The sequence below is a fragment of the Aspergillus glaucus genome, assembly GCF_001890805.1.
Source record: "Aspergillus glaucus CBS 516.65 unplaced genomic scaffold ASPGLscaffold_4, whole genome shotgun sequence".
Taxonomy (NCBI): domain Eukaryota; kingdom Fungi; phylum Ascomycota; class Eurotiomycetes; order Eurotiales; family Aspergillaceae; genus Aspergillus; species Aspergillus glaucus.
In genome coordinates, this window is record NW_019170456.1 from 1454322 (window position 1) to 1482120 (window position 27799).

Consider the following 27799-nt stretch of genomic DNA (forward strand, 5'->3'; position numbering starts at 1 on the left):
GTAGTATGGTCATTACCATTCTCCTCTTTCTTCCAAGCAAAACAACCGCAAAAGAGCATACAGCATGGCCATGATCCGTCTCCCCCCAACCCAAATCGTCCCAAGTCGCGACGATATCCATGCCCACATCGAGCAGATCTTCGATCGCCTGTACGAACGGCTCCGTGCACTCGAACCAGAATGCTACGACGACGATTTCGGTGACGACCTAGCATCCCTCATCGACGCAGATATCTCCTCGTCGTTCCGATCGAGTCCAGCTGCTGACGAGGACTATGACTCGGAAGCGAGCTCTGCATTCGATCCGGACTACGAGTACAAACGTTATCCATCTTCACAACTCGAAGACTATGGGATAGACGATGGGATTTTTCTGTCGGATCCTGGGGTCATCGAGCGTCCTCCTAGAAGCGAGATCTCTGACACGACAGACGAGGGCTCGTATGAATATGGCTCGTATGAAACGGCTATGGAGTCGGGCGTTGATATGCAGGAGGATGGCCTGGGCTCGAGTTTGCCATCTAGTCGCATGAACTATGGAGTGTTGACCAGGGCTCCTCATCATTCACTGGAGGGTCATCGTCGATCCTTTGGAAAACGTGTGGCATCAGGAACTTATCGGCATCATGAAAGAATGCATTCACTGTTTCCGATTCGCCATCTCAATCCTAGGCTTTTGTTTGCCTTTCCTCAATACTCGACCCAGTTTCCTGAAATACAGGTTGTTTTTTCTTTCTTCACTCTTTCATATATCGTTTCTCTCACTGACTCAAAACAGCAGGACGTGTTGTCTCTGAGATCTTTATTCGGAGGCCTTTCCTTGAATACCTTGCCAGGACTCGATCATTTTCGCTTGGGAACAATGGGAAAAGGTTTGCTATATCAGCGGGTGTCATTGAACAACGCTAACGTTTTGTATAGAAAACCAACCACCTCAGCCTTCAGGCAAAGAAAAGACCTCGAAACTCGATCGTGATTTAGACTCGAAGCTCGTATCTTTCAACGAAGCGAAGACTCGATCAGTACAATTCGCCCATCCAATCCATCAAAGTTCCCCCAATCCTCGAGACAACAAGATGCCTGGATTGATTCAAGATGAACGAAATATGCCCCAGCCTGACGTCCATATGAGCGATGCCCCCGAGCCTAATGCCACTGAGAGCGGAAGTAACAATACCTCGCGTGTCTCGGGCACGGTCTCTCAGAACAGAGGCAAGAGAACCCGCGCATCTGCAGGCTCCCGCATATCTGCAGCTTCAGGCGACACCAAGCCTAAAGTAAGCCACTGCAATTGGGCCTAGACACCTTCTACACACGCAGATTGATGCTAATCGATGCCAAAGAGACGCAGCAGCCAGGTACCCTCTGAGGGTGAAACGTTGAGCTCTAGCAGCAAGCGAGGCGCACATGCCACCGGAGCCGCCAGCAATCAAATGGGAAGGATGGTGTCTCAGTGGACAGAGCTATCTCGTCCAGCTACCAGACGTACCAGTTGGCACCCCATCAACGCACCGCAGGTTTGTTCATACCTGACTATCAGAGCTGTTAAATCGCTTGCTAATCCATTTATTCTTAGGGCCAGAAAGGAAGACGACAGTCCGCAAACAGGGGCCGAGCCAACTCGACAGGCCAAAGCACGAGTCGCACGACAAACACTGCACAAACCCTCACGTCCAGCTCACGTCCTGCCAGTATCCAAGGCTCGGCGCTATTAGCCTCGAACAATGTTCAACGTCCGGCTACGAGCACCCACACCACTCCAACTACTCAGACCCAGCCCTCCACTGCACAGTCCACCACAACCGCAACTGCGCCTGCGCCTGCGCCTGCAGGAATCAACATGCCGCCCCAGACGGCCCTCGACCCTGAAAAGTGGAAGCATATGATGGAGATGTCTCAGGTGTACCGAGAGCATGTCAGCCATATGCTAACGGATTTGGGAAATGACGAGGATAATGCGAATGGATTTGGATTGGGTGAGTTGCGTCGGAGGCCATTGGGTGATATGTTTGATTGATTTTTTGCGTTTGGTTTTCTCTTTCGGTGTTACTGATTTTTTTTTTTTTATGGGATAGTGAAATGAGCAAGCTTTTTTGGAATGGCAATGCCTGTCCGTCGTTTGGTCTGGTCTGGTCTGGTCTGGTCTCTGATGTTTCATGTGCTCTGGTAGGATGAAGGATACGGTATCTAAGAATAGACTGGCAGGTTTATACATAGTACTCTGTACTGCCTTGATAATGATTATTTGATTCCTTCGTTTTGGATGACGTAGTTTACATAAGTTTTTAGACAATAGTTAACTAGCCCCAATCCTTCTTGCCATAGTGACTCAATCAGGCAACCCTCGCTTGTTCACGCTGAATCTACCTGTCTTGATTGGATCTACGAACCAAACTTCAACGAATGCAGCAGCGATATCGCCGCTCTCGTAGATGGCGTTCTCTCGCAGCTGAGATGTGGCCATCGCATCTTTATTACGACCCCGGATGCGGGGGACCTGCCTCTTCCGATTGTTGGGTTGCTGGATATGCAGTTTGTGATGTCTATGATTCTGAGTCTATCTGGTGTTGGCAGACTGGGGAATTGGAGGCTAGGGCACTGGTGACTGGGGACTGGTGACTGAGGATGTTGATGCTTGGTTGGATGAATGTGAGTAGTATACTGACTTCATCCTATATAATAGCAGGGTAACATAGTAGTACTAGTCTACGCCAGTCCCTAACACTTGTATAATACAATCATAGTTTCGCTGGGATATATATGTATATATATTACCCCGCAAGTAATTCTCATCGCAGCCATCATACATATACAGTCGCAACACCAATACATCTACCTCTCTCACATTTAGTCTAACCCATTGCAATCGTTTGATATCACGTTTCATATATTCTAGTCCTGCATCCGAAAACCTATACTCCGTACAGACTACCCCATCATCCTTCATTCCAAGAATAGCCTACCAGGCCCAGGCAGAGTGTTTCAAATCCTATATTCCACTCCATATTCCATATTCCATCCATATTGCCATCCATATTGCCATCGCTAATATCATTTGATCAATGACGTATATTTCAGCGTAAGCACATCAATCAGCTGGACGTGTTGGGTTGATTATCGAAAGTTTTACTACTCCGATACTGTACGAAGTGGAGGATTGGTTTTGTGGCTTGGTGTTGCCACTGTTGTACTTTGGCGATACATATTAGTTCCATGTCCATTGGTTGCTACTACATGACATACGCAAACAGCCACCCATATATGTATCCAAACTGTGTCTATGTCATAAATCTAATTATATCCAACGAAATCAATCTCATAGTTTGGCTCTTCATTTCAGTAAAATGACATGACGCGTCCAGCGGAGACACCCGCCCCAAGCCTCGGATCGCGATGGATCTGTGGTTTTTCCAGTGCTTTTCCAGCGCCAATCGTGTGATGGGTTTAATTTCGAGAATGGGGTTTGTTGGCGATAGGGATTGGCAGGGCGAACTTCCTGCATACTGGATTGGGAAAATGGACAGTGGGATGTAGGCTTTTTTATTTTTTATTTATTTTTTATTAAATTTTTATAACTGTGTTACAGAGATCTATCATTGAAACATCGAAATCTTTTATTCCATCCTCGTTTAATTATTAAAGACATGTCATATAATAGGTTTATAATAAAGAAATTACTGCTTGTTCTTGGCGAAAATCTGAGCACCATCCACCAGGCGACGCTCAGTGTTCTGGCGGCCGTTGACAAAGTCGGGGTAGTTCAGAGTCAACTCGACGGCACCGTTGACAATGTTGTCGACGGCTTCCACACCCAGCATGAAGGAGTGGTCCTGGTTACCGACCTCGTAGCGCCAGCTACCGAAACGGCCACGCGACCAGATGCCCTTCTCCTGGAGCTTGGGCAGGATCTTGGTCAGAGCACCCTCACGCTCCAACGAGGGAGTGGGGTAACCGTGGTCGAAGCGGCGGTGGTAGGTGGAGACGATTTCGTCGTTAGGACGGAGCATCTCGGTGTTGACGAGACCCTGGATCGACTCAGCCAGGAGAGTGTCGTTGTTGACGGGCTTCATGGAAGACTCGGAAACTTCCAACATGATCGACCAGTAAGGACCCTCCTTGGCCTCGGTGTCCTGAGTCTTGGAGCCGTCGGCCAGCTGGATGGTGGGGAGCGCCTTGGAAGATTCGGGCTGGTTGTGGGGAGAGTAGTTGGAGAAGATGGTGGCACGGTAGAAGGGGCAGTTGTCCTCGGGGAAGTAGAGCCAGCACTTGTCACCAATGCGCTCGGGGCGAGAGCCACGGATACCAACACCAACGACGTGAGTGGTAGAGTAGAAGAGCTCCTTGGTGTGGCTGATCAATTCCTGGTCAGCCATGGCGCCGGCAAGGAAGTCGACGGACATGGTGGAGACGAGTCTTTGGTAACCAATGGTGGTACCATCGGCCATCTCGACAGTCTTGTTGTTGGCGTTGACCTTGGCAACGCGGCCCTTCTCACCGAAGCGAGTGTTTTCCTTGGGGATGGTGTTGGCGACGGCAATCCAGATGCCACCAGTACCGCCACGAGCGGGGAAACGGAAAGTAGCGTTGGGACCCCAGTTACCGGCGGTCTTGTTCAGGATAACGTTGCTGGTGACGGCCTTGACGTTGGGGGCAGCGACACGCTCACCAAGCCAAGCGCATTGCATCTATTTTGGTTAGCCTCCGGCAATTCCTCCGGAACGTTGAGATTGGCATACCTTAGTTGTGGGCACAGCCCAGACCTTGTAGTTGTAAGGACGCATGAAAACGTCGGCGACACCAGTACCCATCATGCGGAGAATCCACTCATCAAAGTTCTGGGGCTTGGTGTTGGCGACGCGGTGCTCCAAGGCAGCGTCAATCATGCCATCAATGCACTTGACCTGCTGCTCCTTGGAAAGCATGGAGATGTTGTTCTGGAAGGGGTAGGGAACCCATTGGTCCTCGCAGCGGACGTAGGAGATACGCTGGTGGCTGTACCAGTCATCGTCGTTGGGAAGAGCCTCGTTGATGCAGTCATCGAAGTACTTGTAGTGAGAGAAGATGACGTGACCACCGACATCGTAAAGCTTTTATCCAGTCAGTTTCTCTTTCTCTTCCATTTTTCATCTTATCAGGAGCGAACGTACGAAGCCTTCGGGGGTCACATCGGTGGAAGCAAGACCACCAGGGGTCTCGTTGGAGTCAACGATCAACCACGAGGGGCTGTTCTAAGTCAATTGTCAGTATTTCCTTGGTATTCCCTCCATAATTGACTGATTGGGTTCGTACGATTTGGTTCAACCGCTTAGCAGCACCCAAACCAGTTGGGCCTGCACCAATGACGAGAACGTCAACGGAACTGTAGACAAAAGGCAACTGTCAGTCATTTTGCTCGCATATTCAATCAATGCCATCCATCAGAATCCCACGGAGCAATTGCCCGAGAGCCGTAGGAGAGTAGGCATTCAGTGTCTAGTAGGAGGGGTATCACATACACGTCGGGGTGGGTCATCCTGCCTTGTAGAATATCCTGAAAGCTGGGGACGCGATTCAAAGTCTTGCGAGCGAGGCTCAGCATGAACGATAACAGAGAAAACTGCAGGAAGAAACTGCAGAGAATTTAAGAGATGAGGTGAAGTTGACAGATAGAAGAAGGAAGAAGGAGGAGAAAAGGACGAGAGAAGACGGTGAGGTGGACAGATTGGGTTTGGCCGGGCGGTCGGGAAAGACGAAACGTGATAGAGAGAGCGGACAGACAGCCACATACAATTGTGGAGAAGGATGTCTGTTTCAGGTTTAGGGCGGACCTCCTATTTGATTAGAATTGTGTAAAAAGAGGATCGAGCCCTGGGAAAGGGGATGGCAATATGGATAATATTCAGAGGATGACGAATGTGCAAAAAAAAGAAAAAATAGCAGATTTCCAGCAAATCGTTGGTCGGGGATGGGAACATATACGACTCTTCTACAGTAGTTATTCAGGTACAGATAGCGAATACCGCGTCCGGTGGTATGTTTTTATCAAGATAGAATGCGCCCAGAATATAATAATAGAACCTTACAATTGATACTATTGACACAATTGCTATGTTCCTTATCATGAAGTAGCATTGTCGGAACTCTACCCTGTACTTTGTGATGCTGCAAACAGCCATACTACCCCATTCAGGAACTCTTGGCAGGTACCAGGGGAATGCGTACCCTCCGATTAAGCTATCTAAGTCTGATAAACGTCCCGTACCCGACGGAAGTACTACAGAAAGTAGCACCCTGTACGGAGTATAGAACATGGCAAGGTCCAAGCCGAACCGGTTCAAGTTCGGGTGCACGAGTGGTAGTACTACGCAAGTTCAGCATTGTCCACGCCGTTCCAGGTTGTCCGTAGTGTGCTACTCAGTACCGGCCAAGCCAGTTGCACGTGTTGCCTTTGAATTGATTGATGTTGTCTGGACCCTGACTTTGCTGCTTTTGGGATCAAACTGTGGTTGAGATGACACCTGCGATTGATTACCTTTTCCGAGGAACGATCCAGAGGGCTTCGTATGAAGTGGGCTTTTTTTGATTACGAAGTTCAGGGTATATATTAGTATCGGGCGATAGCACTTAGTGCTTCGTAGCGATTCCAGTAAACATACGGCATACGGAGTGCTCTGTACTCCTACACAGTGTGATAGAGAGACCTGCCGGGACTCCGAGGCTGTAATCTCAGCTGTTCCACCAAGGGATTATCGTTCGCCCACAACGGCAAGCAAGGACAGATCTTTTTCCAGAAACCGAAAGACATTGTTGGCGCTTGACCAACTTTGGGATGATAACGAGCTTTGACCCTCGCCAATGGGAGTGCACATGTGGGAAGAGGCGTTTTTTTTTTTTTTTTTTTTCAATTCTCCGGTTGTTAGTCTCAGGGTACATACGTGGACTGTTTGTCCTGCCACATGCAGGGCTAGCTGAACACATCCAAACAGTACCAAAAGAAGATAAAAAAGGATTACTCCTCGTAGTAATGGAGTGGAGTATCATGGAGTATCAGTCCCTGAATTCACAGTTCCAAAGCAACCAGTCAGAAACAGTGAACCGGACAGATGGCGTCAGGGCAAGGCAAAATTCGATCGCCGGGCATTCCCCACTCGGCAAGGGACCAGTCAGTGGGAAGAGACGCTCTGGACAAGTGGCCGGGATTGAGTCCATGGAGCCCATGGGGCACACTGGGGCTGGGGGAGGCGCCGCTGCTTGCGTAATGCAGGTGGTCGGTGTTAATTTGGATCAACAGAGTCCCTTGACCATGAGAACACACTGCATATACAGAGTACGGAGAATATGAGCCCTCATGTTACAGAATTGAGACGTTTGGGTGGAACAGTTACAGATCGGAGGACGAGTTCTGTACACTGTGTGCGCTGTACGCTGTGAACCGTAAAGAGCTAATGATAGAATACAAAAACGAGATAGATAGAGTATCGCAGAGAATAGAGTACAGTGTATGATCACCTGACACCAACCGCATTGGGATAAAGAACTGTCCGCCGAAAAGGGGTCGAAGAAGTGTCCATCGGATGAGTGGAACCCCCTTAAGATTGACAGAAGGACTTTTTTTTATTCGTTTTAATTCGTTTGCCACGAGCTGCGTATCGCCCAGCTGATAAGACTGCCAGGCGAATACCGTAATTGTACCGAGTACATAGTACATAATCCGTATTCAGTGTTGTACTTGTGCACCCTTAACGGCCGTAGTGTTAGAGCACTGTTACATAGTAGAAAACGTATGTATACCGTGGTAAGCACATCAGATGAAACAGTAACTCTAGCGTAGTTCTCAGTACCGAGTCTGCTGTGTGCGGACACACTAAACCACAAACAGTAGTCGCGTCAAAGGTCGGACCGTGGTAACATACGGTAACCATACCAGGACTACGTACACCTTTTCGCATCTCCATTGACGGATCTGAAGCCAAACTCGGGGTCCAATCCCTGCGATAAAATAATATAATAATAATAAAATAAAAACAGGTACGGATACGTATGTAAACTTTTGACTTTTGTTGCTTGTCATTGCTACGGAGTGCTATTTTTTTTTTTTTTTTTTTTTTTTTTCTCCCTGACCTGTGCCTGTAAAATCCTGTGCCGCGTTCAGCCTCTGGCCTCCTACTGAACAAAACTTGGTGTCTTTCCCCTCTAACCACCACCGCGCTACTACCACCTCTTCTTCTACTACAACCGTCCTTCCATTCCAGCCATCCCTTCCTTTTCTTCTCTTCTTCTTCCATGTTCATAATTCTTCTTCATCTGCTTTAGATCAGCTTTTCTTATCACTTTATTATTTTCTAATCCTGCCAACTCTCGACTCACTCGTTCACTCTCTTTAACTCTTTTTCTCCTCTTCTAATCGTCGCTCGTGGCCTCCGCAAAGTTCAGTCAAAGCAGCCTTCTACGGCCGCGTCCTTTCGACTTCCAACACTTCCTCAACCATCAACAGAAGCAAATTCGCACCTCCGTCACATCCGCAATGAGCGCCGAAGGTGAAAAGGCCAGACAATCTGGCGAAATCTCGCGCCCTGAGCCCACCTTGCCCACCGTCAACCCCGCCGTTGACAAGCCGGAGCCTCCCAAGCCGTCCTTCCACCCGGCCGTCTACGTTACGTGAGGACAACCCCATACGAATATCAGTTGGATCAATGATATACTGACGGAGAATCAGTGCCTGGATTACTCTGAGTTCCAGTGTTATCCTGTTTAACAAGCACATCCTCGACTATGCTCAATTTCGTAAGTTCTCTCCGCGTCTGGCCAGGTGGAAGATTCCAACAGCATTCTAACATTGATTGTCTCTAGGTTTCCCGATTATTCTCACAACATGGCACTTGGCGTTCGCGACTTTCATGACCCAGGTTCTGGCTCGTACCACCACTCTGCTCGATGGCCGCAAGACGGTCAAGATGACTGGTCGTGTCTACCTGCGCGCTATTGTCCCCATCGGTCTCTTCTTCAGTTTGAGTTTGATTTGCGGTAACGTCACTTATCTCTACCTGAGTGTTGCTTTCATTCAGATGCTCAAGGTGCGTCAATTCATCCGAATTATTGTTGAAAGAGTCGCGAAGCTAACAAAACTAGGCCACCACTCCTGTCGCTGTCTTATTCGCTACCTGGGGTATGGGTATGGCTCCGGTCAACCTGAAGGTCCTGATGAACGTCGGCCTCATCGTCCTCGGTGTCATCATCGCCTCGTTTGGTGAGATCAAGTTCGTCTTGATTGGTTTCTTGTTCCAGATTGGTGGTATCATCTTCGAGGCCACCCGTCTTGTCATGGTCCAGCGCCTGCTCAGCTCCGCCGAGTACAAGATGGACCCTCTGGTCTCTCTCTACTACTTCGCCCCCGTTTGCGCTGTCATGAACGGTGTCACCGCGCTCTTCCTTGAGGTTCCCAATCTCACCATGGGTCACATCTACAACGTTGGTATCTGGACTCTCTTGGCCAACGCCGTTGTTGCTTTCATGCTCAACGTTTCCGTCGTCTTCTTGATTGGAAAGACTTCTTCGCTGGTCATGACCCTCTGCGGTGTCCTCAAGGATATCCTCCTGGTCGCTGCTTCGATGATGATCTGGCAGACCCCCGTCACTGGCACCCAATTCTTCGGTTACTCGATTTCCCTGATCGGTCTCGTCTACTACAAGCTCGGTGCCGACAAGATCCGCGAATACACTGGCCAGGCTGGTCGCGCCTGGGCTGAGTACGGTGCCAACTACCCCGCTCAGCGCAAGTTCGTCATCATTGGTGCTGGCGCTCTCATCTTCTTCCTGTTCATGGGCACCATGGGCCCCAGCTATGCTCCCGAGTCGGTTGACCGGGTTAAGGGCATGCTTGGCGGTGCCAGCGCCGGCAACGCATAAGCAGCGAATTGCCGTGAAATGCCATCGGGTTGCATCCGTCTGTCCTGGACAAGATTGAGATGGTCCAGAGGCGCCTTACTTTTTTTGGATGGCACTTTATAAACCCAAGAAATCGGACAGGCGTACCTTACACAAGGAACGGACCGAGTGTATCCGAATTCATACTTAATGCCCTGATTTTCGAATTATTACGCCGCGATAACGACCCCTGTTAGAGAGAAGGATATACAGGGAAGAGTTGGAAGGGTGGTTGCTCTTTTTTTTTTTTTTTTTTTTTTTCATTTAACTTCTTTTCAACTGGACCCGGCGACATGCAGGGAATGCAGCCGGAGTCTTCCAACTCATTTACTTTCCTTTCGCTTTTCACTTTTGAACAGTTTTCCAAATGCTTTTCTGGGGACATGATGAACTGGTGTATTGTTGTTATTGATTTGATTACCCTACGAAGTCATTTTCTGTGGCATGCTAGACTAGCACGAGCTCTGGTGTCGGATACTGTTTGCTTCCCCTTCGAGTCTTCCCCTTTCTTTTTTAATTTTTGGACCATGTCCTTTTTGCTTTTCTTTCTCTCTGTTCTATAGGGATTCTTCAAAAATAGACTTGGTTTTTAGTGATGTCTTTTCATGCCTAAGTCCACCGTGTTGCCACCTGCTACTATAATATGCCTGAGGCATCTAAATATGCGCACTTGGTCTCTCCCGCGCACCGGGCTGTCGGCCGCAGCAACCCGGGGCTGCTCGTCATTGGCCAATAGGAGCTTTGGATCTTTCAACCAATCAGACAGCATAGTGGCGTTGGCAGGGAAGCCTGGGAGGGCCGACGCGCGGACTGGGCCCTGAGTCAAGACCAATCAGAAGACGCAATTGAATGCATAAGAACCAATCAAGCGAGATTCCTTGCAGCGCACCTCGGATCGTGTGGATCCCGATTCAGCAGGCGGTATGATATTGTAATACAATACCGCACAGCAGCGCAACGGGCGCCGGGATTGGGCTCCGGGCGGTCTTGGCACCGTAACAGAACGTAACGGAGGTAATGCTTCTTTTCTCTCCGCATCGCAGCGCATCGCAAAGCCCGTCATTTTCGCTTCTTTCTTTCTTACTTTTCGCATCACGCGTTTCTCCCGTGACTCCCGTTGTTTTGTGCCCTAGTCTGATCTTCCTTCTTATTTACTCTTCCCTTCCTTCTTATTTACTCTTCCTTCCTCCTCTTTCATCCCATTGACCTCTTCTTCACTTTTGCCCTACTATACACTTCTCTTTCTATACTACATCATCCTCTCAAATCCTTTCGCGTGACCTTCCTATATACCGTCATCTCCTTTACTCTACCTCCTTGACCACCTCTGTCATCCTCACGACCTGATTCGTCGCGGCTCGATATATATACCCACCTTCTTTACTTTTTATAAAGCTCGAATCTCTTCTCTTACAGGTTGCCACACCTTGCTGTTTTAGAGCTCACCTCACAGGACACACAGGACAGATCGAACCCTTTCGTAACCACTCACGATACACTCGCACACGCAATGTCTCCCATGATGTCCGACGGACCCGCAATGGTCCTCTCTCCTCCCCAGGACCACACCTTCGGTCAATTCCCTTCAGCCCTGCCTTTTGCCACGACCACTGGCCTCCCCAATTCAGTTCCCTCGAAGCCCTCGCGCAAGAGGTCGCGTGACGATGCCGGTTTCGAAGAGGCGATGAATGCTGCTCCCGTCGCTCCTGCACCTACCCCCGCGCCAAAACCCGTGGAAGAGCCCATTTATGGCGAGGGTATGGTGCTGCTAAACCCTCGTACTGGACTAGCTGTGTCTGCGGAGAGTCAAACGGGTACTTGGTATGAAGAGAAATCTGAACAATCAACTGCCGCTGCACCACCGGTTTCCTCGAGATCCCAGACTGGCATGTCTTCTGATGTCCAGGGTCGCAAGTCTCAACGCCTGGATCCTACCGCGCCCGGATTAGACGATATTGCGCTTTCTACAATGCAACAACGTCTGCAGAATACGACTGACGACAACCGCTCGAGCCCTTCGCACCAAGAACCCCTGGTCGATGACGCGACTCGTCTTCTCGGTATCAGCTGGCAACGGATTAACGTTAGCGACGACGACGACATGGCCCCTGCCGTGCGCGGTTGGAAGAAGTACATCGATAACCAATATTCGAACTACCTCCAAAACTGTCAGATCTTGATGAAGAGTCGCGCTCTGAACGCGTTCCTCGTCGCGGCGCAGCCGGTGGCCCCTGCTTTTGGCACCGTCGCCAACTCGCCTGCTTACTACCTCTTCAACGATGACCTCGACCAAGCCCGTCTTGTTGGCTCTACTTGGGAAACCTGTGTGCAGAACCTCCAATCATCACCCATCGTCTTCGAAGGAGCTGAAACGCTCCAAGCCACCGATAAGCGTTCGGACAACGGGTCCATGCAAGCACCTCTCGGAACAAACACAATGGAAGCTGGAGTGCCTCTTCTTCAGTCTCTTTCCGCTCAGCCGCAGCCAGTCGGTAATGCTGGGTTTGGGGGATTGAACGGTGATGTGGGAACGGGGATGGAGGTCGACTCGTAACGCATCGCGTTTTACCCCTAGCGACCAACCGGCGCCGTTTCCGTCGACATTTTCGTTGCTATCTCGTTTTCTTGCTCATGATCTTTCCGCCAGTTCCAGCCTCTGCGGACTTTGTTAACATTTTACCAGTAATCTCGCTACTCGGAGTTTGTTACATTATTGTCTTTTATTTCTCCTATCTGCTGTTGCTATATTTACCAGTGATTCGCGTTTCTCGTTTCCTTTTTCGTTCTCGACCGTCCTCGACACCGACTCGACTCGACATTCGGTCTTCTTTTCTTCTCTCGGCTTCACCTCTTATCTTTGCTTTTCTTTGCATTGTTTGCGTTTTGCGGTTGTTGTGTATGAGTATGGTCTGTTTTATTCGTTTTATTATTTTCTTGTGATGAGCTTATCTGTTAAATATTTCTGTGCATTTGCCATTTGAAAAAGCGAAACAAAGAGAGAAAGAAATGAGAAATGAGAAAAAAAAAATGAATTGATATAAAAATATATATTTATTAGACTTCTTCTGGTAACACTAAGAGACTCAAACAACATTGGCATCATCGACAAGCATACTAGGGTAATCCGTACAATTTTGTCCATTATGTAGATACAGTCCGCCGTACAATTGCCTCGAGTCACTACCAAGATCCTCGGCCATACTTGTATGTCGTACCTTCAAACCATCTAATCAAAAAGATACTATCCAATTTTTGATGGAGAGAATATAGATATTTATCGAATCCTCGATTATGAGCACTGACTTAACATTGTCACTCCGGTGCCCGGTCTGCTCTCGAGCGTTCGGAAGGCAAGCCCACCTGGAGAGGCATGCGTTGACTCGTAGGTGGAACCAATTAAGAGCACCAGGAGACATATACTGAGGGCTTTATTGCAGATAGTACCGATTATCCTTTTTCATGTCCTTTTTGCGATTCCAAGTACAAACGCAGGTGAGTGTAATTCTCATAGCTGGAAAAACTTGCTGATCGTCCTTTAGTGATGCCTTACGCCGCCATTGGAAGACATGTAATGCTCGTTTAGCATTGGGCTCGCAAATCCCAGAGCGGACCCTGTCAGGCAAACGCAAGCAAGCGTGCGATCGATGTGCAGATCGGAAACGTGCCTGTAGCCAAGGTCAACCCTGTACAGGATGCCTCCAATACGAGGCCGAGTGTACATATCAACGCGTGAAAAAACCAAGGATAACACGAGACTCTAACAGCAGCATTGGCCCTATCAGACAGGACAGATTCGATGCCAGCAAAGAAACGTCCAAGGCTGTTCATCGGTTTGATTTCCTCCGGAATTTCACGCATGCGAGTGGAATCAACCAGGCATATAACTACAAACGATGCTTGGTGAGCGAACCAGAACTCCCTCCAGAACAAACATGTGTTTCCAATCCATGGGGGTTCCTCTTTGATGACATCGAGGCAATATTGGCCGATGATCAGCTAAATACCGACCTGGCTTTTCCCGACTGTCTCTTTGCGGAAGATCCTGTTCATCTCAAAGCTAGGGAGATCTGGGATACTTTTCGCCCCTTTATCGAAAGAAATCCTACTCCTACTGTGTTGATGACTGACATCGTTGAGTTCTTCTCCCCAGAAAACCTGGTCAGCTCTCTCGACCTCTTCTGGGACCGTTGGTATCCACATTGTCCGATAATTCATCAGCCAACATTTGAGATCAGCCATTGTCCAGTCCTTCTCTTGTCTACCATGGTGTTGATTGGTGCATGCACCTCACCGAGCTTATCATATCGTAATGAGGCAAAGGATCTCTTGGACATGATGGAAGAGATCGTCTTTTCTAATCCCATGTTTTTGGAACAGACCACCGGCACGAGTATTGACGAACAATCAGATGGCCAAAAGGTCAGCGTGCTACAAGCAACTTATTTCATGTGTATCATGCAGAAATGGGACGGAAATGATGCAGCTAAATTACGTATCCAGCGAAATCGTTTCACGGCCTTTGTCGCAGTAAGTCTTTCAGAGTCAAAGGTGGTCTCCGTTGTTGACGAATAACTTATAGGCGACAAGAGCAATGGGACTTGCGAGAGCCACGCATAGGAATTTCTCCATCACTTCTGACTTTGGGACTGATCAATGGCATAGATACATCGAGAATGAGGGGATGATCAGGTATGAACGTGAATGAAGTGGAATAGCTCATATTCGAAACACTGACACCTAGCTGAACATTTAACTACGTGTTCCTCCTGGACTGCGCATTTGTCATTTTCCATAACTCGGTACCCCGAATGGTCCTGGCAGAGATGAATATCGATCTTACTTGCCCGGAAGATTGGTTTCAAGCCCCTTCACTGTCGGAATTCCTTGCTGCTATCCAGTCCAACAGATGGAGAAAGGGTCGAACCCCATTGCTTACGGAGGTGGTGCGTGATCTATTCACCAATTCTTCCCAGCCAAAGGAACGCGATCTGCTCTGGGGTGCCAGCAAACTGAATCTGTTTACCATTGCTTCTGGTAAGGTATCACGCCCTAAGAGACAGAAAAAGTACTTATGTATTTCAGCAATCCACGGCCTGATATTTCACGAGAAAATGTCTTTTACCCAAGTTTCTTCATCCACGGGTCCTATTGGTACTGCGCTGGAACGCTGGGGACAAGCCTGGAAAAAGGTTATAGCGACTTTACCGTCATCCGTGGTTGCGAATGAGGCCTGGAAAGACGATGGCTTTATGCAACATGCGGGGGAGTTTGCTGCTCTCGCTCGGGTCCATCTGCAACAGAACGACCCAATTGCATCGTTTCCCCAAGACTCAATGGGCTCGAGCGATGGTGGCATGGCTACTTTCGATCAGACGACCATGAAAACAGTTTCAGATCTTATCCAGGTGGTTGAAGGTCTGAGTTTGCATTGAGTTCTAACAACGTGGGCTATGTACATCCATGCATTGTCATCCCGCTCTGTTATATGGAGACATGGCTTTCTAGGAAAGCAATAATCCTTCTAAGATTCGGGTTGAAAGGCCTCTCCTCGTTTGTCTCGGAATCCAAATCGATAAACTCTTTAGCCTCAAATCCGTGACCCTGTCCCTCGACACATTCAAGGATCACATCGACTCCTAAGGATTTCAAAATATCTGTTACTCCAGCACTTTGTTCAGAATCCACCAAGACATCTTCGTTGCCATGAAGAAGAGCTGTTGGTGGAAAGCCGGACGACAGCCCCCAAGTTGCTGGAAAGAGTTGCCGGTGCTCTTGTGGGATGGATTCAGTTCCCTGCTCCCTAATGAGCTCCGCTAGTCCTGAAACTCGGGTCAAGACATCGGGGATCCATGCTGCTTGATGCATTGCAGCGATCCATCTGAACCGCTGATCTGCCATCGGATTCTCTGGAAAGGCATAGCCGTCGATAATCTCTCCACACCTCATAGAGTCGCTGATCGTTGTCAGCACCTTAGATAGATTTTCCACAGGCTTCCGGAGACCTCGACCTGGATGGGTATATCGATTGCCGACAGGGTTGAGCATTCCATATATCGAAAGCACAGCCAAGGGGCGGGGGGTTTGTGAATGAGCTGCCGCTGCCAAAGCTAAATAACCACCGGCACTTGATCCCGCCAATATTATCCGTTTGGAGATATTGTCATGAACCCATTGGGCAGCATCTATTGCATCGCTGAGAACTTGACTTCCCTCTGCTTCTGGGAGTAGCCGGTACGAAGGTGTGGCATAGGCCCAACCTCGGCGATGGCAGGCATTAATCAACCAGTGCGGTGGAAACGTCGTTTTCTCGCCAATCACCTATTATTATATGTTAATTAGAAGTACGATTGCAGACAGGGTAAGGGTTGAGTTGAATACCAGAAACCCTCCATGGTAGTGGATGGACACAATTCCCTTTTCCTTGTCAAAACCTGGCGGAATAGAGACGTCGATGCCTAGAGACAACCGGCCAGCCGTTTTGTAGGTATACACTGAGGTCTCTTCAACCATTGCGCTTGCTCAATGAAAAGGTTAAAAAATAGCAAAATGTCACTTGGATCAAGGTTGTGCAGTTGCGAAAGATTTCATCAGGGCAAAGTCGCAGTGGAAAAGGGCCGCCCTCTGGTGGGCGAATCCCGCACAACCGAGGAACCCAAACGATCAATAATCTCATACTTTCAAAGCCGATGTGGGTAAATTCCATTTCACTCGTGAATCTCGTTGCCTGTATCTGGATGTGGGTGAAATCCGCTAAGGCGAGGAACGAGCAATTGCAGAGTTGAACCGGCACCTTGAAACGGTACATCAGCATGGGCTATTTAAGCAGGACTATGCTCTCTCAGTTGAACGTGTCAATACATTATCAGATTTCCAATTACTTGACTGGGCTCTTTTGTCACTTTATCATGGATTCTTTGCGAATTTTGACCGATCCGTCAGTGTTAGCATCGGCGAGCATACTATGTTCAGGTTTACTGATCACCTATATTTTCTATATGCACTTTATGCATCCTCTGTCCAATTTCCCCGGTCCCCTCCTCCAATCTTTGACCAGTGCTTGGAAGGCATACTATGTCTATAAGCTGACGCTCCACGAGCGACTGGTTGAGCTGCACGAGCAATACGGCCCGGTGGTGCGAGTTGGCCCCAATCATCTTCATTTCTGGGATGGGGAGGCGATCGCCCCCATATACAAGGGGGGGAGAAAGATGGGCAAAACGGAGTTCTATGATGCCTTTACAGCGTTTAAACCGAATCTTTTTGGGGGTAGAGATGAGGATGTATGTACAGAAGCCACCCCACCTTGCCTTGTCCCAGAGCTAAACCCGGATAGATCCATTCCCTCCGTCGAAGACAGTTATCCCACGGACTTTCGCAAACCTCGATTCAGAATTTCGAGCACCTCATCGATGGCCAGATGAGCATTCTGAAGGATAAACTTGGTGGATTGACAGAGACTGGCGAGATATTCGATCTCAAAAACATGATATCATACTACGTATTGGACATATTGGGAGAGGTCGCATTCGGTCACCCATTTGACGCTCAAACCCAACATGGCTCTCCCCATCTTCCAGCAATCGAGGATCATTTGCTTCTGTCCGGTATCATTGGGGAGCTTCCGTTCCAGCGGCTTAACAAACTCCTCGCGCGATACTCCCCAATTCCTTGGATGCGAAGGTTGGTGAAAAGTCGTAATGCATTGAAACTCACCTGTGCCGAGTGCGTTGGAGAGAAAATATCTCATTCGCATGCGCGTGCCGATTTGCTCCAGAGTCTGGTGCACGCAAAAGACCCAGCGACAGGAGCCAGATTGACCGAAGAGGAGATCAACTCGGAGGCATTTGCGATGCTGTGAGTCACCTTACCCTACTATTTTTTTTTTCTCCGTCTTTTCTTTCTACTTTCACATTAAAGTTAAATGACAGTTAACAAATATCTTCTGTAGCGTGGCCGGATCGCATTCTACAGCCGGCACCCTGACTTTGGTTTTCTGGCACTTGGTCCACAATCCCGATGTGCTTGATCAAGTGAAGCAAGAGCTCTCATCCATACTCGAACCACTGCAACAAGATCAGATTGCCTACCCCATCCGCGGACTCGAGGCTTCACTACCATTTACGATGGCATGTATCCGAGAGAACTTCCGCATCAATCCCGTGTTCACAATGCCACTATGGCGCCAAGTTCATTCGCCCGGTGGAGCCGACATTGCTAATATCCATGTTCCACATGGGGTGAGTGCTATGTATTCCTCCTGAACAAACATATATACTTATCCCTGCCATCAATAATTCAGACCAGCGTTGCGATATCCAACTACGTGCTCCACCATAATCCCGATATCTGGGGCAGCGATCACGATACCTTCAACCCGAACCGCTGGCTGGGAGGAAAGGAAGGTATATCGAGATATCTCATCCCCTTTAGTATCGGTCATCGGATGTGCATTGGACGCAATCTGGCAATGACCAATATCATCAAGACTGTTACAACGTTGCTTAGCGAGTTCGAGTTCCATCCGGAATCCAAGGAGAGGAAGATTTATGTGCGGAGCTCGGGAATTGGGGAGATGGAAGGGCCATTTTTATGCAAGGTGTCGATGAGGGCTTAGCAGTGCTCCAATTAGTCCAAGTGTTTCAATTGAACTCAGAGGATGGTCTATGGCCGAAGAAAGAAGAGCACAAGCTGTTTAGTAGGAAAAGTTCTTGGAGTGCCATGTCCCGTAGAGACCGCCTCTCTAGAGTTATTTGAAGAATGCAAGTTGGTTTCTTGCTGAGAATCTGGCAGAGGTAGGGCTGAGGGCATTTCATCTGTACTCCAAATCACTTTCACCGAGCTCACCTTTGCGTGAGAGTCGGCTTACGGCTATCGCGGCCCGTCAATGTTGTATAACATATGGAGTGGATCATGATATCTGGTTGGTGTATTTTGATCTGCGCCTGGTCAATGGAATCGCAAATTTCAGGGACATTGAGAGTCTTGAGCCCTAGTTCCTGGTACAACTGACCTACTCCATCAAGTAAAGCGCGATCCCAAGTCGGCCTTTCGCCATTATCTTGGCGTCGGCCGTATCGGTCCACCAAGCTGCCCCCGGCCGACGGTCCGCTTCATATTCATGTACAGAGCATCCCTTAGCTTTCCCGTCAAATATCGGAAAACATCCGATGGATAGTGCAGAACGATGAGCAGTCCATCCCGACGTCCGGCATATTTTTGTACTGAGTACCGTCGTCGCAAAGTCCGGTGCAAACCATGCGGGAAATGCACAGCACACAGCCTGGCCTCCTTGTGTACGTATGAGGACGGTTGGAGTCTTCTTGTCTATGGGATGCACAATGCCATACATAGCGAAGAGCAGGAAGAGAGAACGCATAGTACCCTAGAACAACCGCTACCCAATGATACCTCACCACACCCATCCACCACCTCCGGCCGGATTCTTTATTTCCTCTCACTTAAGGCACAATATGAGAGCTGTATAGATTGCCCAGAAGTAGCAGAGACCTCTTTTCTGCTGCAGGCTTACCTTATATTGTCTCTAGCGGGGACATTACACGACAACCCGACTGTCCCGTCGCGAGATGACTACGAAAACGCGAACCTGGGTCCATATTGCTCAAACATGGCTTTCTGCACCCTTGGAAAAAGACCGTTTGACTTTGACAGGAATTCAAGTCCATTACTTGCTGCTTCTTGCTTGCCAAGTCAACCAAGTGGGAGCGGATCTGGTCTGGATATCCGCAGGCTCACTAATGCGGATGGCCATGCAGATGGGTTTACACCAAGATCCTGACTACCTGGGGGAGATGAGTGTGCGACAAAAAGAGATCAGAAGGTGACTTTAGTACACTATTCTGGAAATGAATGTACAAGCGGCATTGGATTCGGGTATGTCTCCCATGGTCATGGATGGGGACTACACTACCGTACCTCCTTCCAACGTCAGCGACATACGAGCTAGAGGAGCCAACACAAGGGAGACAAAGAAGTATCTCAAGCTGTTCTCAGACTTCATTTCAGTCTCTGCTATCAAGATCCCTCTCTCTCGGACTGCGTGCCACCAGAGTCATAAACAGCCTGCGGGAGGAAGCGTCGTATGGTAAAGTTCTGTCCCTCGGAAACGAGCTGGATTTGGCTTGCCGCGAAGCAACTGTCGCAATTGAGGGGGCTCCTTCCAACGCCGATGCCCACTCTGTAAACCAGTTTGCTTCTAGCTACTGCAGCCACCTTCGTCGCTTTCCCTTGTGTCTTCACTTTCGGTATGCCGTCAAAGCCAAAGCAAATCCTCTGTACAACTATTCGCAGAAAGCCTGTCTTGAGACAGCCTTGCATCTTGTCTCGCTTCTTGACGATGAGTACTACCGCCACTTGCTCCTCGTTGGAGGTGGGATATTCCGCGACATCATTACCCGTGGAGCATTATTAACATTGCCGGTTAATTCTACTTGTAGTTGCCGGATTATGTAGCCCAGAAATTTGGCAGTCGTCTATTTTTCCCCATCAATGTAGCTCACTTATATTACGAGAGCGTCTATCGCTATTCCGTCATGTTCGGAGAACTTGCTGGTGTGAAAATATCGATATAGACACCATAACCTTCTCTCTACAGTTCCTCAATTTCTACCTCATACCTCCTTGAGCTCCCCCCTATTAAATCCAGCCTTCTACCTTTGCTCTCAAGAAGTCCGTCAAAGCGGCCACTCATGTCAAGCACCACCTCGCGGTGCCAGCCCAAGCGAGAATACCCTCGGAATCGACAATGAAGTCCTCCTGCAAATGTCCCTCATATTCTTCCGTGAGTAGATACTTGTCGGCATTCTAACTATCAGTCAAAATTATCAAACAAATCCACGATATAGTCACTGTAAGCCTTCACCAGAGAGACGCCCAACTCGATTGTCTTGATACATTGAAGCTGTAAAAATGGTATCCGTGCCGCCCTATCCTCCACCACGCAAACATTTGCTCCTCTCATGCTTCCCGGATCCGCACTCAAGTTCTCCTGTGCTTTACTAACTAGCACAGGACTCCCGTGGAGCCGGATATTGTCTGTATCGCTTTCCTTATCAATCTCGGAAAATTGTAGCATCGCAGAAAATGAAAGTAGGTCCTGAATTCCTGATCGAGTTATCCTCGGCAATAGATCGTCTTCTTTCCCAACGTAGTCCTGAGCCACCCAAAGCACAAGGGTGATATCACAAGCTATCTGACTGCTCAACAGATCTTCAAACACGCGGATAGTTGGCATGGAGTCGTTTTTGGATGTATCGCCACTCAGCGGGAATATGAGGGCTATTGCTGATAGTGAATCATCCTGGCCGGGATGGGTTAAGAGGATATTCCCTGTTCGATCTACCTGCGACATTGTTCGATTCACGTTAGTATCAAATGTGTCGTTCTAGATTATATGGTACTCTTACCAAAAAACGGCATCCAGTGCTCTCTGCGTACTGCTCGAGCTGTTTGTGGAGTAGCGCGGGTTCAGAGCGGCTCGCAGACGTGATGCTCTGAGTCAAACTAGGGCACTGCTTTTTCTGATCACACATCTCTTTGATAGAAGGAACGGTCGTCTATTGAGAATCTGAGAAGGAGGAAGATTGCGACGAGATGCGGTGAAGTTGGTCATATACTCAGCTACCAGCCGTACCTCCGGAACCATTCTTTTCTTGGGTCCGGCATCTCCCCGGACATCCAAGTCGCCGAGCCTCGATCCGACCTAACACATAAGAAGAGGCACAAACAGCACAACTGGATTGAAACTGACCCTACTGATTCAACATGATGCAATCGACTATTTTCTATCCTCGCCGCTATGAAGAGGCCCAACGCTCTCTGCCAGCGATTCCGGCTTCGGGGATTGTGAGAAATCGCACAACGGAGCGCGTACTTGTTGTCCTGGATGATGATCCGACTGGCACACAGACTGTGCACAACGTGGCCATCTTGACTACATTCGAGGAAGATGTCATTGAGCAGCAGCGCCGCACAGGGGAGCGGGGGTTCTTCATCCTGACAAACTCGCGTGCATTTCCGTCGGACCAGGTATGTCTGCTAAACCATTCAATTTCATGGAAGTGTAGACTAAGAACTGCTTTCAGGCATCAAAATTACTCAATACAATCCTGAACAACCTCCGTGCTGCTTCTGAAACAGTGAAAGTTTCCATCGATGTGGTTCTGCGATCCGACTCGACATTGCGCGGCCACTTCCCTCTCGAACCACAACTAGTTGACTTAGCCCTGGGGCCTTTTGGGCTGTGGGTATTGGCACCTGCCTTCTTTGAAGGCGGCCGTGTCACAGTCGACGATGTCCAGTTTGTTCACGAGGGGGATTTTCTAGTCCCTGTGGCGAACACGCCGTTTGCTCAGGATCGGAGCTTTGGGTTTTCTTCCAGCAACCTACGAGAGTGGATCGTTGAGAAATTTGATGGCGGCGATGTTCCAGACATCACTAGCATCGGAATTTCTGATCTGCGTCGTCCAGACGGGGTTGAATATGTGGCACGGATTCTTGACTTTTTCCGGCACGACTACCAAGAGGCGCCGGATTGTGGTCCTCAATGCATTCTCCTACTTTGACTTCGAGATATTCATTGCCGCCGAAGCTGCCGCGCAGAATACTGCCCCGCGACTCTACCGGACTGGCGCGAGTTTCATCACAACCCGACTAGGCATTGAAGCCATTCCTCCGCTTCCTGTATCTTAGATTTTCCGCAATGTCCCTTCAAAGGTCGGGGGCTTGATTGTAGTTGGGTCATATATTACAAAAACAACAGCTCAGCTGGAGAGCCTTCTCGATCGCTGCGCAAGTCATCTCGCAGATCAAAGTAGAAGTGCCTTCCTTGTTGAAGAATGGACGTGCAGAACAGGATATCGTGGGAGAGCTAGCACGCCAAGTTGAATCGGTGCTGACTGGTGGTTGTGACTGTATTATCAATACATGTCGGAAGCTGATCCATGGCGAAGATGCCAGTGCTAGCTTGTCCATCGGGAATGTTGTTAGCGATATTCTGGTGAGAATTGTGCAGGCGACTCGGATTCGTCCGAGATATATGATCGCCAAGGTAGGTCTTTTTCTTTTTTTTTTTAACTAAGATATAAATCAAGTTGGAAGCTAATCTCTTTATCAAGGGCGGAACCACTAGCAGCGACATTGCAACCAAAGCATTGAATATCAAGAGGGCACGTATTCTAGGACAAGCAGCAACGGGTGTTCCCCTATGGCGCAGTGATGGGACCTGTGATAAGTGGCCTGGCATTCCATATATTGTTTTTCCGGGTAATGTTGGCTCACCTGAGCTGCTTGGAGAGCTTGTTTCGTCGTACCATCAAGCATAGGGAATGAAGATGGACTAGAGGATCTGGTCAATAAAGAAGCCCAAACCACCACGGCCCTTCTTTTCTTCTACACGTTATGATTTGCGAATCCAAGATCATATTAATTCAAGTGTTGCATTCCTCTTCAACAGATTTCATTCTAATGTAGCGACCATCAGTACATCAAGTCATATGCAAGCGTATCCTCACACAATTCTTCCCGAATCCTATGTACTCTGTAATTAACTGGACGTTAACTTATTGGACGATGACCTTTGAAATACCTTACACTTACTCTTGATGTGCAGGATGGATGCCATAACTCAGAACATGTTCTGGCTTCTCAAGGATCGCAACTAGGCCCATCCCGAAGCCCTTGCCCCTTTCCGCAGTGGCCGGGAAGGGAACATTAGCATGGAACTCCAAAAGTCCTACACAGAACTTCTGTAAGTACAAAATAATTATTGCAAATGCCGAAGAGGACTAGGGGTTGTAGGTAAGCTCACCTGGAATTTTCCCAACCATTCCTTTTCCCATCTGGCACCATCTGTCCACGTCGGTCTTTGAAACGCCTGGCTTAAGGCGAAAGAGAACTGAATCAGCTATGTCAGTGCTTGCAAAATCTTCCCGAAATAAAGCAGGTAAACTGTCGTACCAATGTGAAAAACTGGCATGGTTTCCTTTTTGGTTGAATATGGATGAAATTTGTCTCAAGATCAAATTGCTCTAGGAATAAACACAATCGAAAAGGCGAGCTTGTAATCGCAAAGATTCTAGCTAAGTTTAGAATTCCTATCCCAAGTAATGATGAACTTTAATACATATTGCCGCGAGCAGTCCACCAGGCGAGCCCGGGAAGATGCCGGTACATAACTGCACATGACTCTGGTCGGCATGTCTCCTAGAAGAGTTCAGCTACAGATTGCAGTCATTTGAAATTCCAGTCGTTGATCTCGGGGCAGATGGCGAAAAGCAGGCCGTGCTATTTACCAGGTGGGAACCAGTCTTTAGCAGTATCCTCTCTGAACACTGGGACTGATCTCAATCATTCTGATGACAACATACTTCTGTGGTCATTGAATTCTGTTCTTATAACTCTTTACGGTTGATACTCTGCCGCGTATCGTTAGTGACAAGATGAGCGAGTCCCCTTCAAACTATTGTGCCTACCATGATCCTGTTACCGGACAGGCGAGGGTTGGCCAGTTGAACTTTGCAAAGGAAACTATCAATCCGCTAAGCTTTATCTCCGGCACGCACATCGAGAGTCTCTATCAAGTCATTGAGGCTGGCTCAGAGAACATCGAAGCATCGGGTGACGCATTCCCACTGTCTGAAGTCAAGTTGCTTCCTCCTATACCCGGTTGCGACATCCTCACGGTTGGCAAAAACCACGCGATTGAGTTCAATCTCTCGGCTCTTCCTCCCTCGGACAAGGAGAGTCATCCGGCTCGTCCTTTGATTTTCACCAAGCGCGCCACGCCCATTACCGCCCATGGCGACCAGGTTCTGCCTCACGCCGATTTCACCAACATGATCAGCTTCGATGGCAAGATCGGAGTGATCATTCGAAAATCCGGTTTTCGCATCCCCGAGAAGGACGCCATGGACTACATTTGGGGCTACACAATCGTCAACGATGTGGTTGCCGGAGAGAATACCAGCATTTCGCCCGACTCTTTTTGTTCCATGGGGCCTGTTGCAATTCCGAGCGACAAGCTGCCGGGTGATTTGAGAATTGAAACGTCGGTGAATGGAGCAAAAGGACATGACTCCAGCCTGAACCAGTTGATAGCAAGCATCCCGCGTCTCATAAATACTTTCTCTCAGACTCAAACCTTGCGCATAGGTGATGTGTTTGCCATAGGTGCTTCCGATGGCCTTGGACAGGGTATTTTACCTATGGACCCGACAAAATTCTTGCATCCTGGAGACGAGATGAAAATCTCGGCGTCAGGATTGGGCTCGCTGGCCAACCACATTGCATCTTCTGATCTGCCTAGCACGACCATTGAAAGGGCGAAGTCTTTCTCCCACATTCCTCTCGCCAACTGCAAGGCACGCGATGGGAATGGACTTGTTCGGGTTGGCCACAAAAGCTTGTTCAATCAAGTTCAAGGAAAGCCTGGTGGGCCTCCTATCATCTTTATCCATGGCTTGGGTGGATCTTCAAATTACTACGTGCCACTTCTCCTTCGACTGAGTAGTACTCACGAGCTGCACCTCTTCGACCTCGAAGGACATGGTCTGTCTCCACTCAACCCCCTCAGCAAATTGACTATTGCGTCCTACATGACCGATATCAAGGACCTGTATATGCTGCGAGCCGACCGTCCCGCAACGGTAATTGCCCACTCAATGGGCTCGCTCGTTGCCCTGAAGCTCGCCATCAACCACCCCGAACTCACCTCTAAGCTCATTCTCATGGGTCCGCCTCCAAGCCCCGTCCCCCAGGCAGGTGTGGAAGGTTCAATTGCACGCGCAAATCTGGTCCGTTCTAAAGGAATGCTGGCCACTGCGGACACGGTCGTCAATGGTGCAACCTCTGCTCACACCAAGGATTACAATCCCGTTGCCATGGCTGCAGCAAAGCTGTCTCTAATGGGGCAGGACCCCGAAGGATACGCAAATGCTTGTCTGGCACTGGCCAGGTCTGGGTCTGAAACCCTTGATGTTTCTTCTATCCGGATCCCTACGCTTATTCTGACGGGTGCGGAGGATGCGGTGGGCTCTCCCGAGGTCTGTCGGAAATATGCTGAGTCTATTGTCGGTGCTCAGGTTGTGGTTTTGCCGGATGTTGGACATTGGCATTTATTTGAGGATGTTCGTGGGGTTTCCGGTGCTATTGTGTCGTTTTTGTAGATGAATTTTGAACTACGTTCTTAACCAAAGGAATTCGTAATGCACTAAGCTCTGCTGCATCAGAATTAAGAAATGGTTCGGCGCATCGTGATTTAGTTTTCAGTAAAGAAAGCCATTTCTCGCAATAAGACCAGATAGCAAACATGTTTTCAGGGAATGTGGCCTGTAACATCAATAAGATACTATATTAGGTGGCTGGAATAATGCCATTAAAGAACCACTGAGACACCGCTTCCCGGTCAGAATACAAACACTACGTCGATCGAATTCTTGTCGAGAACGCAGATAATGTGATTAACGTCTTGTCTTACGATGGCGTATCTCTCTACCTCTCCCCAGGAATATGACTCCGTTGAATTGGTGAATAAGACATTTATTATCTATCTGCCATCCCAGCGATATCGGCACAATTAGCATTACGAACCGAAAAAAACCGCAATCCTCTTCGTCTGTAAATCCATTGCTCCCTGATCAAATTCTACTCAACAAGTAGGAGAAAGGAGGGGTAGGGGGTGTGGAAAGAAAAAGAGGGAAACAAGCTAGACAAGAACGACAACACCATGTATTTGCTGCAAACTACAAGCCCCTAATACTGGATTCATGACACATTTCCTCGTGTTATCTTCATACGAGGCTTTATTTAAACTTATCCAGAGTAAAATCCTCCCCCTTGAAGGGTGGCAGGCCCGCGGTGACCCGCATACCCGCAGCACATGCACTCCAATCCAGGTCTTCTCCGCCAACGGCCTTAGCGGTGCAGAGATGATTCCAAGCTTGATCAATAAGGGGCGTGGGAGTTGAGGTCTCGGCACCCAGTGTTCGAATGAAAGATGCATCTTTCATCCCGCCGGGGATCGTGAATCCAGTTGCACCACTGAAAGCCCCGTCGCGGATCTTTTTGCCGTAGTTAACCCATGCGGGAGCGGGAAACCATGCCTCTATACTGATTTGTTAGATAGTTCGACATAGAGAGACGAGACATTGCCTGGACTTACGGATAAATTCATAGAAGAGGTTAACATCGAACCCTGTCTTCTCGGCAAGCGTAAAGCTCTCGGAGAGCAGCTCGATCGTACCGAGGATGCAGTTGTTGCCCAGGATCTTCAACAGTGCACCCTTGGCGGGATCTTCGCCGCAGTCGATTGTAGCCTTTCCCAAAGTCGGAACAATATATTCCTTCACGGTTTGTTGAGCGGTAATATCACCCGACAAAGCGATCAATAGGCTGGCGCTCTTAGCAGCAGCAGGTGGTCCAAAGACCGGGCATGACAGATACTTCAAGCCAAAATGACTGGCCTGTTCCTGGAGAGCCTTGATTGTTGTTGGGAACAGGGTCGAGTGGTCCACGAAGATTGACGCGCTGCTGGAGGTGAATAACTCGGTGTAGACGGAGATTGCCACTTGGTCGTTGGCCAAACAGGTATGAACGATGTCGCAGCTTTGAGCCAGGTCCGACAAAGAGTTGCTGATTTTGCAGTGGTTTTGTTGCGCGATATATTCAATCTTTGATCTTGTGCGGTTCCAGATTCTGACTCGCGGAAGGGCATTTCTTTCTGCATAGGCGGCGAGGTTGGCGGCCATCATTGACCCCATATTGCCCAAGCCGACAAATCCGAAAGCTCGAGGTTTCCCCGCCATATTGATAAAAGAAAAGAGAAAGAGAGGGATAAGGAAGAGAGGAGCAAAAGAATCTAAATTGATTTTTGCTTGATTTC

General features: G+C 48.7%; 14 protein-coding genes across 14 annotated transcripts; 9 read left to right on the forward strand and 5 right to left on the reverse strand.

The window, feature by feature from the left end:
• Window positions 1-64: 64 nt before the first annotated feature.
• On the forward strand, window positions 65-2066 carry ASPGLDRAFT_80261 (uncharacterized protein; the record flags this gene model as incomplete). The annotated part of the gene is made up of 4 exons (XM_022550059.1): window positions 65-872; window positions 922-1277; window positions 1344-1517; window positions 1577-2066. 4 exons carry the CDS (start codon window positions 65-67, stop codon window positions 2015-2017), a joined length of 1779 nt encoding a protein of 592 aa, XP_022404130.1. The 3' UTR covers window positions 2018-2066.
• Window positions 2067-3575: 1509 nt separating this feature from the next.
• On the reverse strand, window positions 3576-5925 carry ASPGLDRAFT_72596 (protoporphyrinogen/coproporphyrinogen oxidase). The gene is made up of 5 exons (XM_022549620.1): window positions 5496-5925; window positions 5290-5359; window positions 5148-5228; window positions 4737-5087; window positions 3576-4685 (listed from the first exon to the last, which is right to left on the reverse strand). Exons 1-5 carry the CDS (start codon window positions 5576-5578, stop codon window positions 3675-3677), a joined length of 1596 nt encoding a protein of 531 aa, XP_022404131.1. The 5' UTR covers window positions 5579-5925; the 3' UTR covers window positions 3576-3674.
• A 2179-nt stretch (window positions 5926-8104) lies between these two features.
• On the forward strand, window positions 8105-10163 carry glfB (UDP-galactofuranose transporter). Its single transcript, XM_022550060.1, has 4 exons — window positions 8105-8637; window positions 8696-8763; window positions 8830-9053; window positions 9109-10163. Exons 1-4 carry the CDS (start codon window positions 8504-8506, stop codon window positions 9883-9885), a joined length of 1203 nt encoding a protein of 400 aa, XP_022404132.1. The 5' UTR covers window positions 8105-8503; the 3' UTR covers window positions 9886-10163.
• An 846-nt stretch (window positions 10164-11009) lies between these two features.
• On the forward strand, window positions 11010-12931 carry ASPGLDRAFT_44005 (uncharacterized protein). The gene has a single exon (XM_022545928.1). The coding sequence runs from the start codon at window positions 11414-11416 to the stop codon at window positions 12455-12457; it is 1044 nt and encodes a 347-aa protein (XP_022404133.1). The 5' UTR covers window positions 11010-11413; the 3' UTR covers window positions 12458-12931.
• Window positions 12932-13156: 225 nt separating this feature from the next.
• Window positions 13157-14705, forward strand: ASPGLDRAFT_1176992 (uncharacterized protein). The gene is made up of 6 exons (XM_022539897.1): window positions 13157-13285; window positions 13341-13395; window positions 13443-14217; window positions 14281-14430; window positions 14483-14592; window positions 14645-14705. Exons 1-6 carry the CDS (start codon window positions 13195-13197, stop codon window positions 14646-14648), a joined length of 1185 nt encoding a protein of 394 aa, XP_022404134.1. The 5' UTR covers window positions 13157-13194; the 3' UTR covers window positions 14649-14705.
• Window positions 14706-14711: 6 nt separating this feature from the next.
• ASPGLDRAFT_33155 (uncharacterized protein) lies at window positions 14712-15335 on the forward strand (the record flags this gene model as incomplete). The annotated part of the gene is made up of 2 exons (XM_022544269.1): window positions 14712-14937; window positions 14986-15335. 2 exons carry the CDS (start codon window positions 14712-14714, stop codon window positions 15333-15335), a joined length of 576 nt encoding a protein of 191 aa, XP_022404135.1.
• A 49-nt stretch (window positions 15336-15384) lies between these two features.
• Window positions 15385-16413, reverse strand: ASPGLDRAFT_64569 (alpha/beta hydrolase; the record flags this gene model as incomplete). The annotated part of the gene is made up of 2 exons (XM_022548792.1): window positions 15385-16221; window positions 16282-16413. The coding sequence occupies 2 exons, from the start codon at window positions 16411-16413 to the stop codon at window positions 15385-15387; spliced, it is 969 nt and encodes a 322-aa protein (XP_022404136.1).
• Window positions 16414-16808: 395 nt separating this feature from the next.
• On the forward strand, window positions 16809-18573 carry ASPGLDRAFT_166221 (uncharacterized protein; the record flags this gene model as incomplete). The annotated part of the gene is made up of 4 exons (XM_022542623.1): window positions 16809-17183; window positions 17237-17757; window positions 17852-18140; window positions 18203-18573. 4 exons carry the CDS (start codon window positions 16809-16811, stop codon window positions 18515-18517), a joined length of 1500 nt encoding a protein of 499 aa, XP_022404137.1. The 3' UTR covers window positions 18518-18573.
• Window positions 18574-19320: 747 nt separating this feature from the next.
• ASPGLDRAFT_1509796 (uncharacterized protein) lies at window positions 19321-20552 on the forward strand. The gene has a single exon (XM_022542200.1). The coding sequence runs from the start codon at window positions 19771-19773 to the stop codon at window positions 20371-20373; it is 603 nt and encodes a 200-aa protein (XP_022404138.1). The 5' UTR covers window positions 19321-19770; the 3' UTR covers window positions 20374-20552.
• A 179-nt stretch (window positions 20553-20731) lies between these two features.
• ASPGLDRAFT_33158 (uncharacterized protein) lies at window positions 20732-21271 on the reverse strand (the record flags this gene model as incomplete). Its single annotated transcript, XM_022544270.1, has 1 exon — window positions 20732-21271. One exon carries the CDS (start codon window positions 21269-21271, stop codon window positions 20732-20734), a length of 540 nt encoding a protein of 179 aa, XP_022404139.1.
• A 413-nt stretch (window positions 21272-21684) lies between these two features.
• On the forward strand, window positions 21685-23243 carry ASPGLDRAFT_64571 (uncharacterized protein; the record flags this gene model as incomplete). Its single annotated transcript, XM_022548793.1, has 5 exons — window positions 21685-21948; window positions 22005-22403; window positions 22444-22602; window positions 22682-22969; window positions 23037-23243. 5 exons carry the CDS (start codon window positions 21685-21687, stop codon window positions 23241-23243), a joined length of 1317 nt encoding a protein of 438 aa, XP_022404140.1.
• Window positions 23244-23397: 154 nt separating this feature from the next.
• ASPGLDRAFT_119480 (Dabb family protein) lies at window positions 23398-23896 on the reverse strand (the record flags this gene model as incomplete). The annotated part of the gene is made up of 4 exons (XM_022540058.1): window positions 23398-23458; window positions 23518-23653; window positions 23729-23815; window positions 23878-23896. The coding sequence occupies 4 exons, from the start codon at window positions 23894-23896 to the stop codon at window positions 23398-23400; spliced, it is 303 nt and encodes a 100-aa protein (XP_022404141.1).
• A 463-nt stretch (window positions 23897-24359) lies between these two features.
• On the forward strand, window positions 24360-26084 carry ASPGLDRAFT_166223 (bifunctional fumarylacetoacetate hydrolase/alpha/beta hydrolase family protein; the record flags this gene model as incomplete). The annotated part of the gene is made up of 1 exon (XM_022542624.1): window positions 24360-26084. One exon carries the CDS (start codon window positions 24360-24362, stop codon window positions 26082-26084), a length of 1725 nt encoding a protein of 574 aa, XP_022404142.1.
• Window positions 26085-26668: 584 nt separating this feature from the next.
• On the reverse strand, window positions 26669-27722 carry ASPGLDRAFT_166228 (NAD(P)-dependent oxidoreductase; the record flags this gene model as incomplete). Its single annotated transcript, XM_022542625.1, has 2 exons — window positions 26669-27022; window positions 27080-27722. The coding sequence occupies 2 exons, from the start codon at window positions 27720-27722 to the stop codon at window positions 26721-26723; spliced, it is 945 nt and encodes a 314-aa protein (XP_022404143.1). The 3' UTR covers window positions 26669-26720.
• Between the last annotated feature and the right edge of the window lie 77 nt (window positions 27723-27799).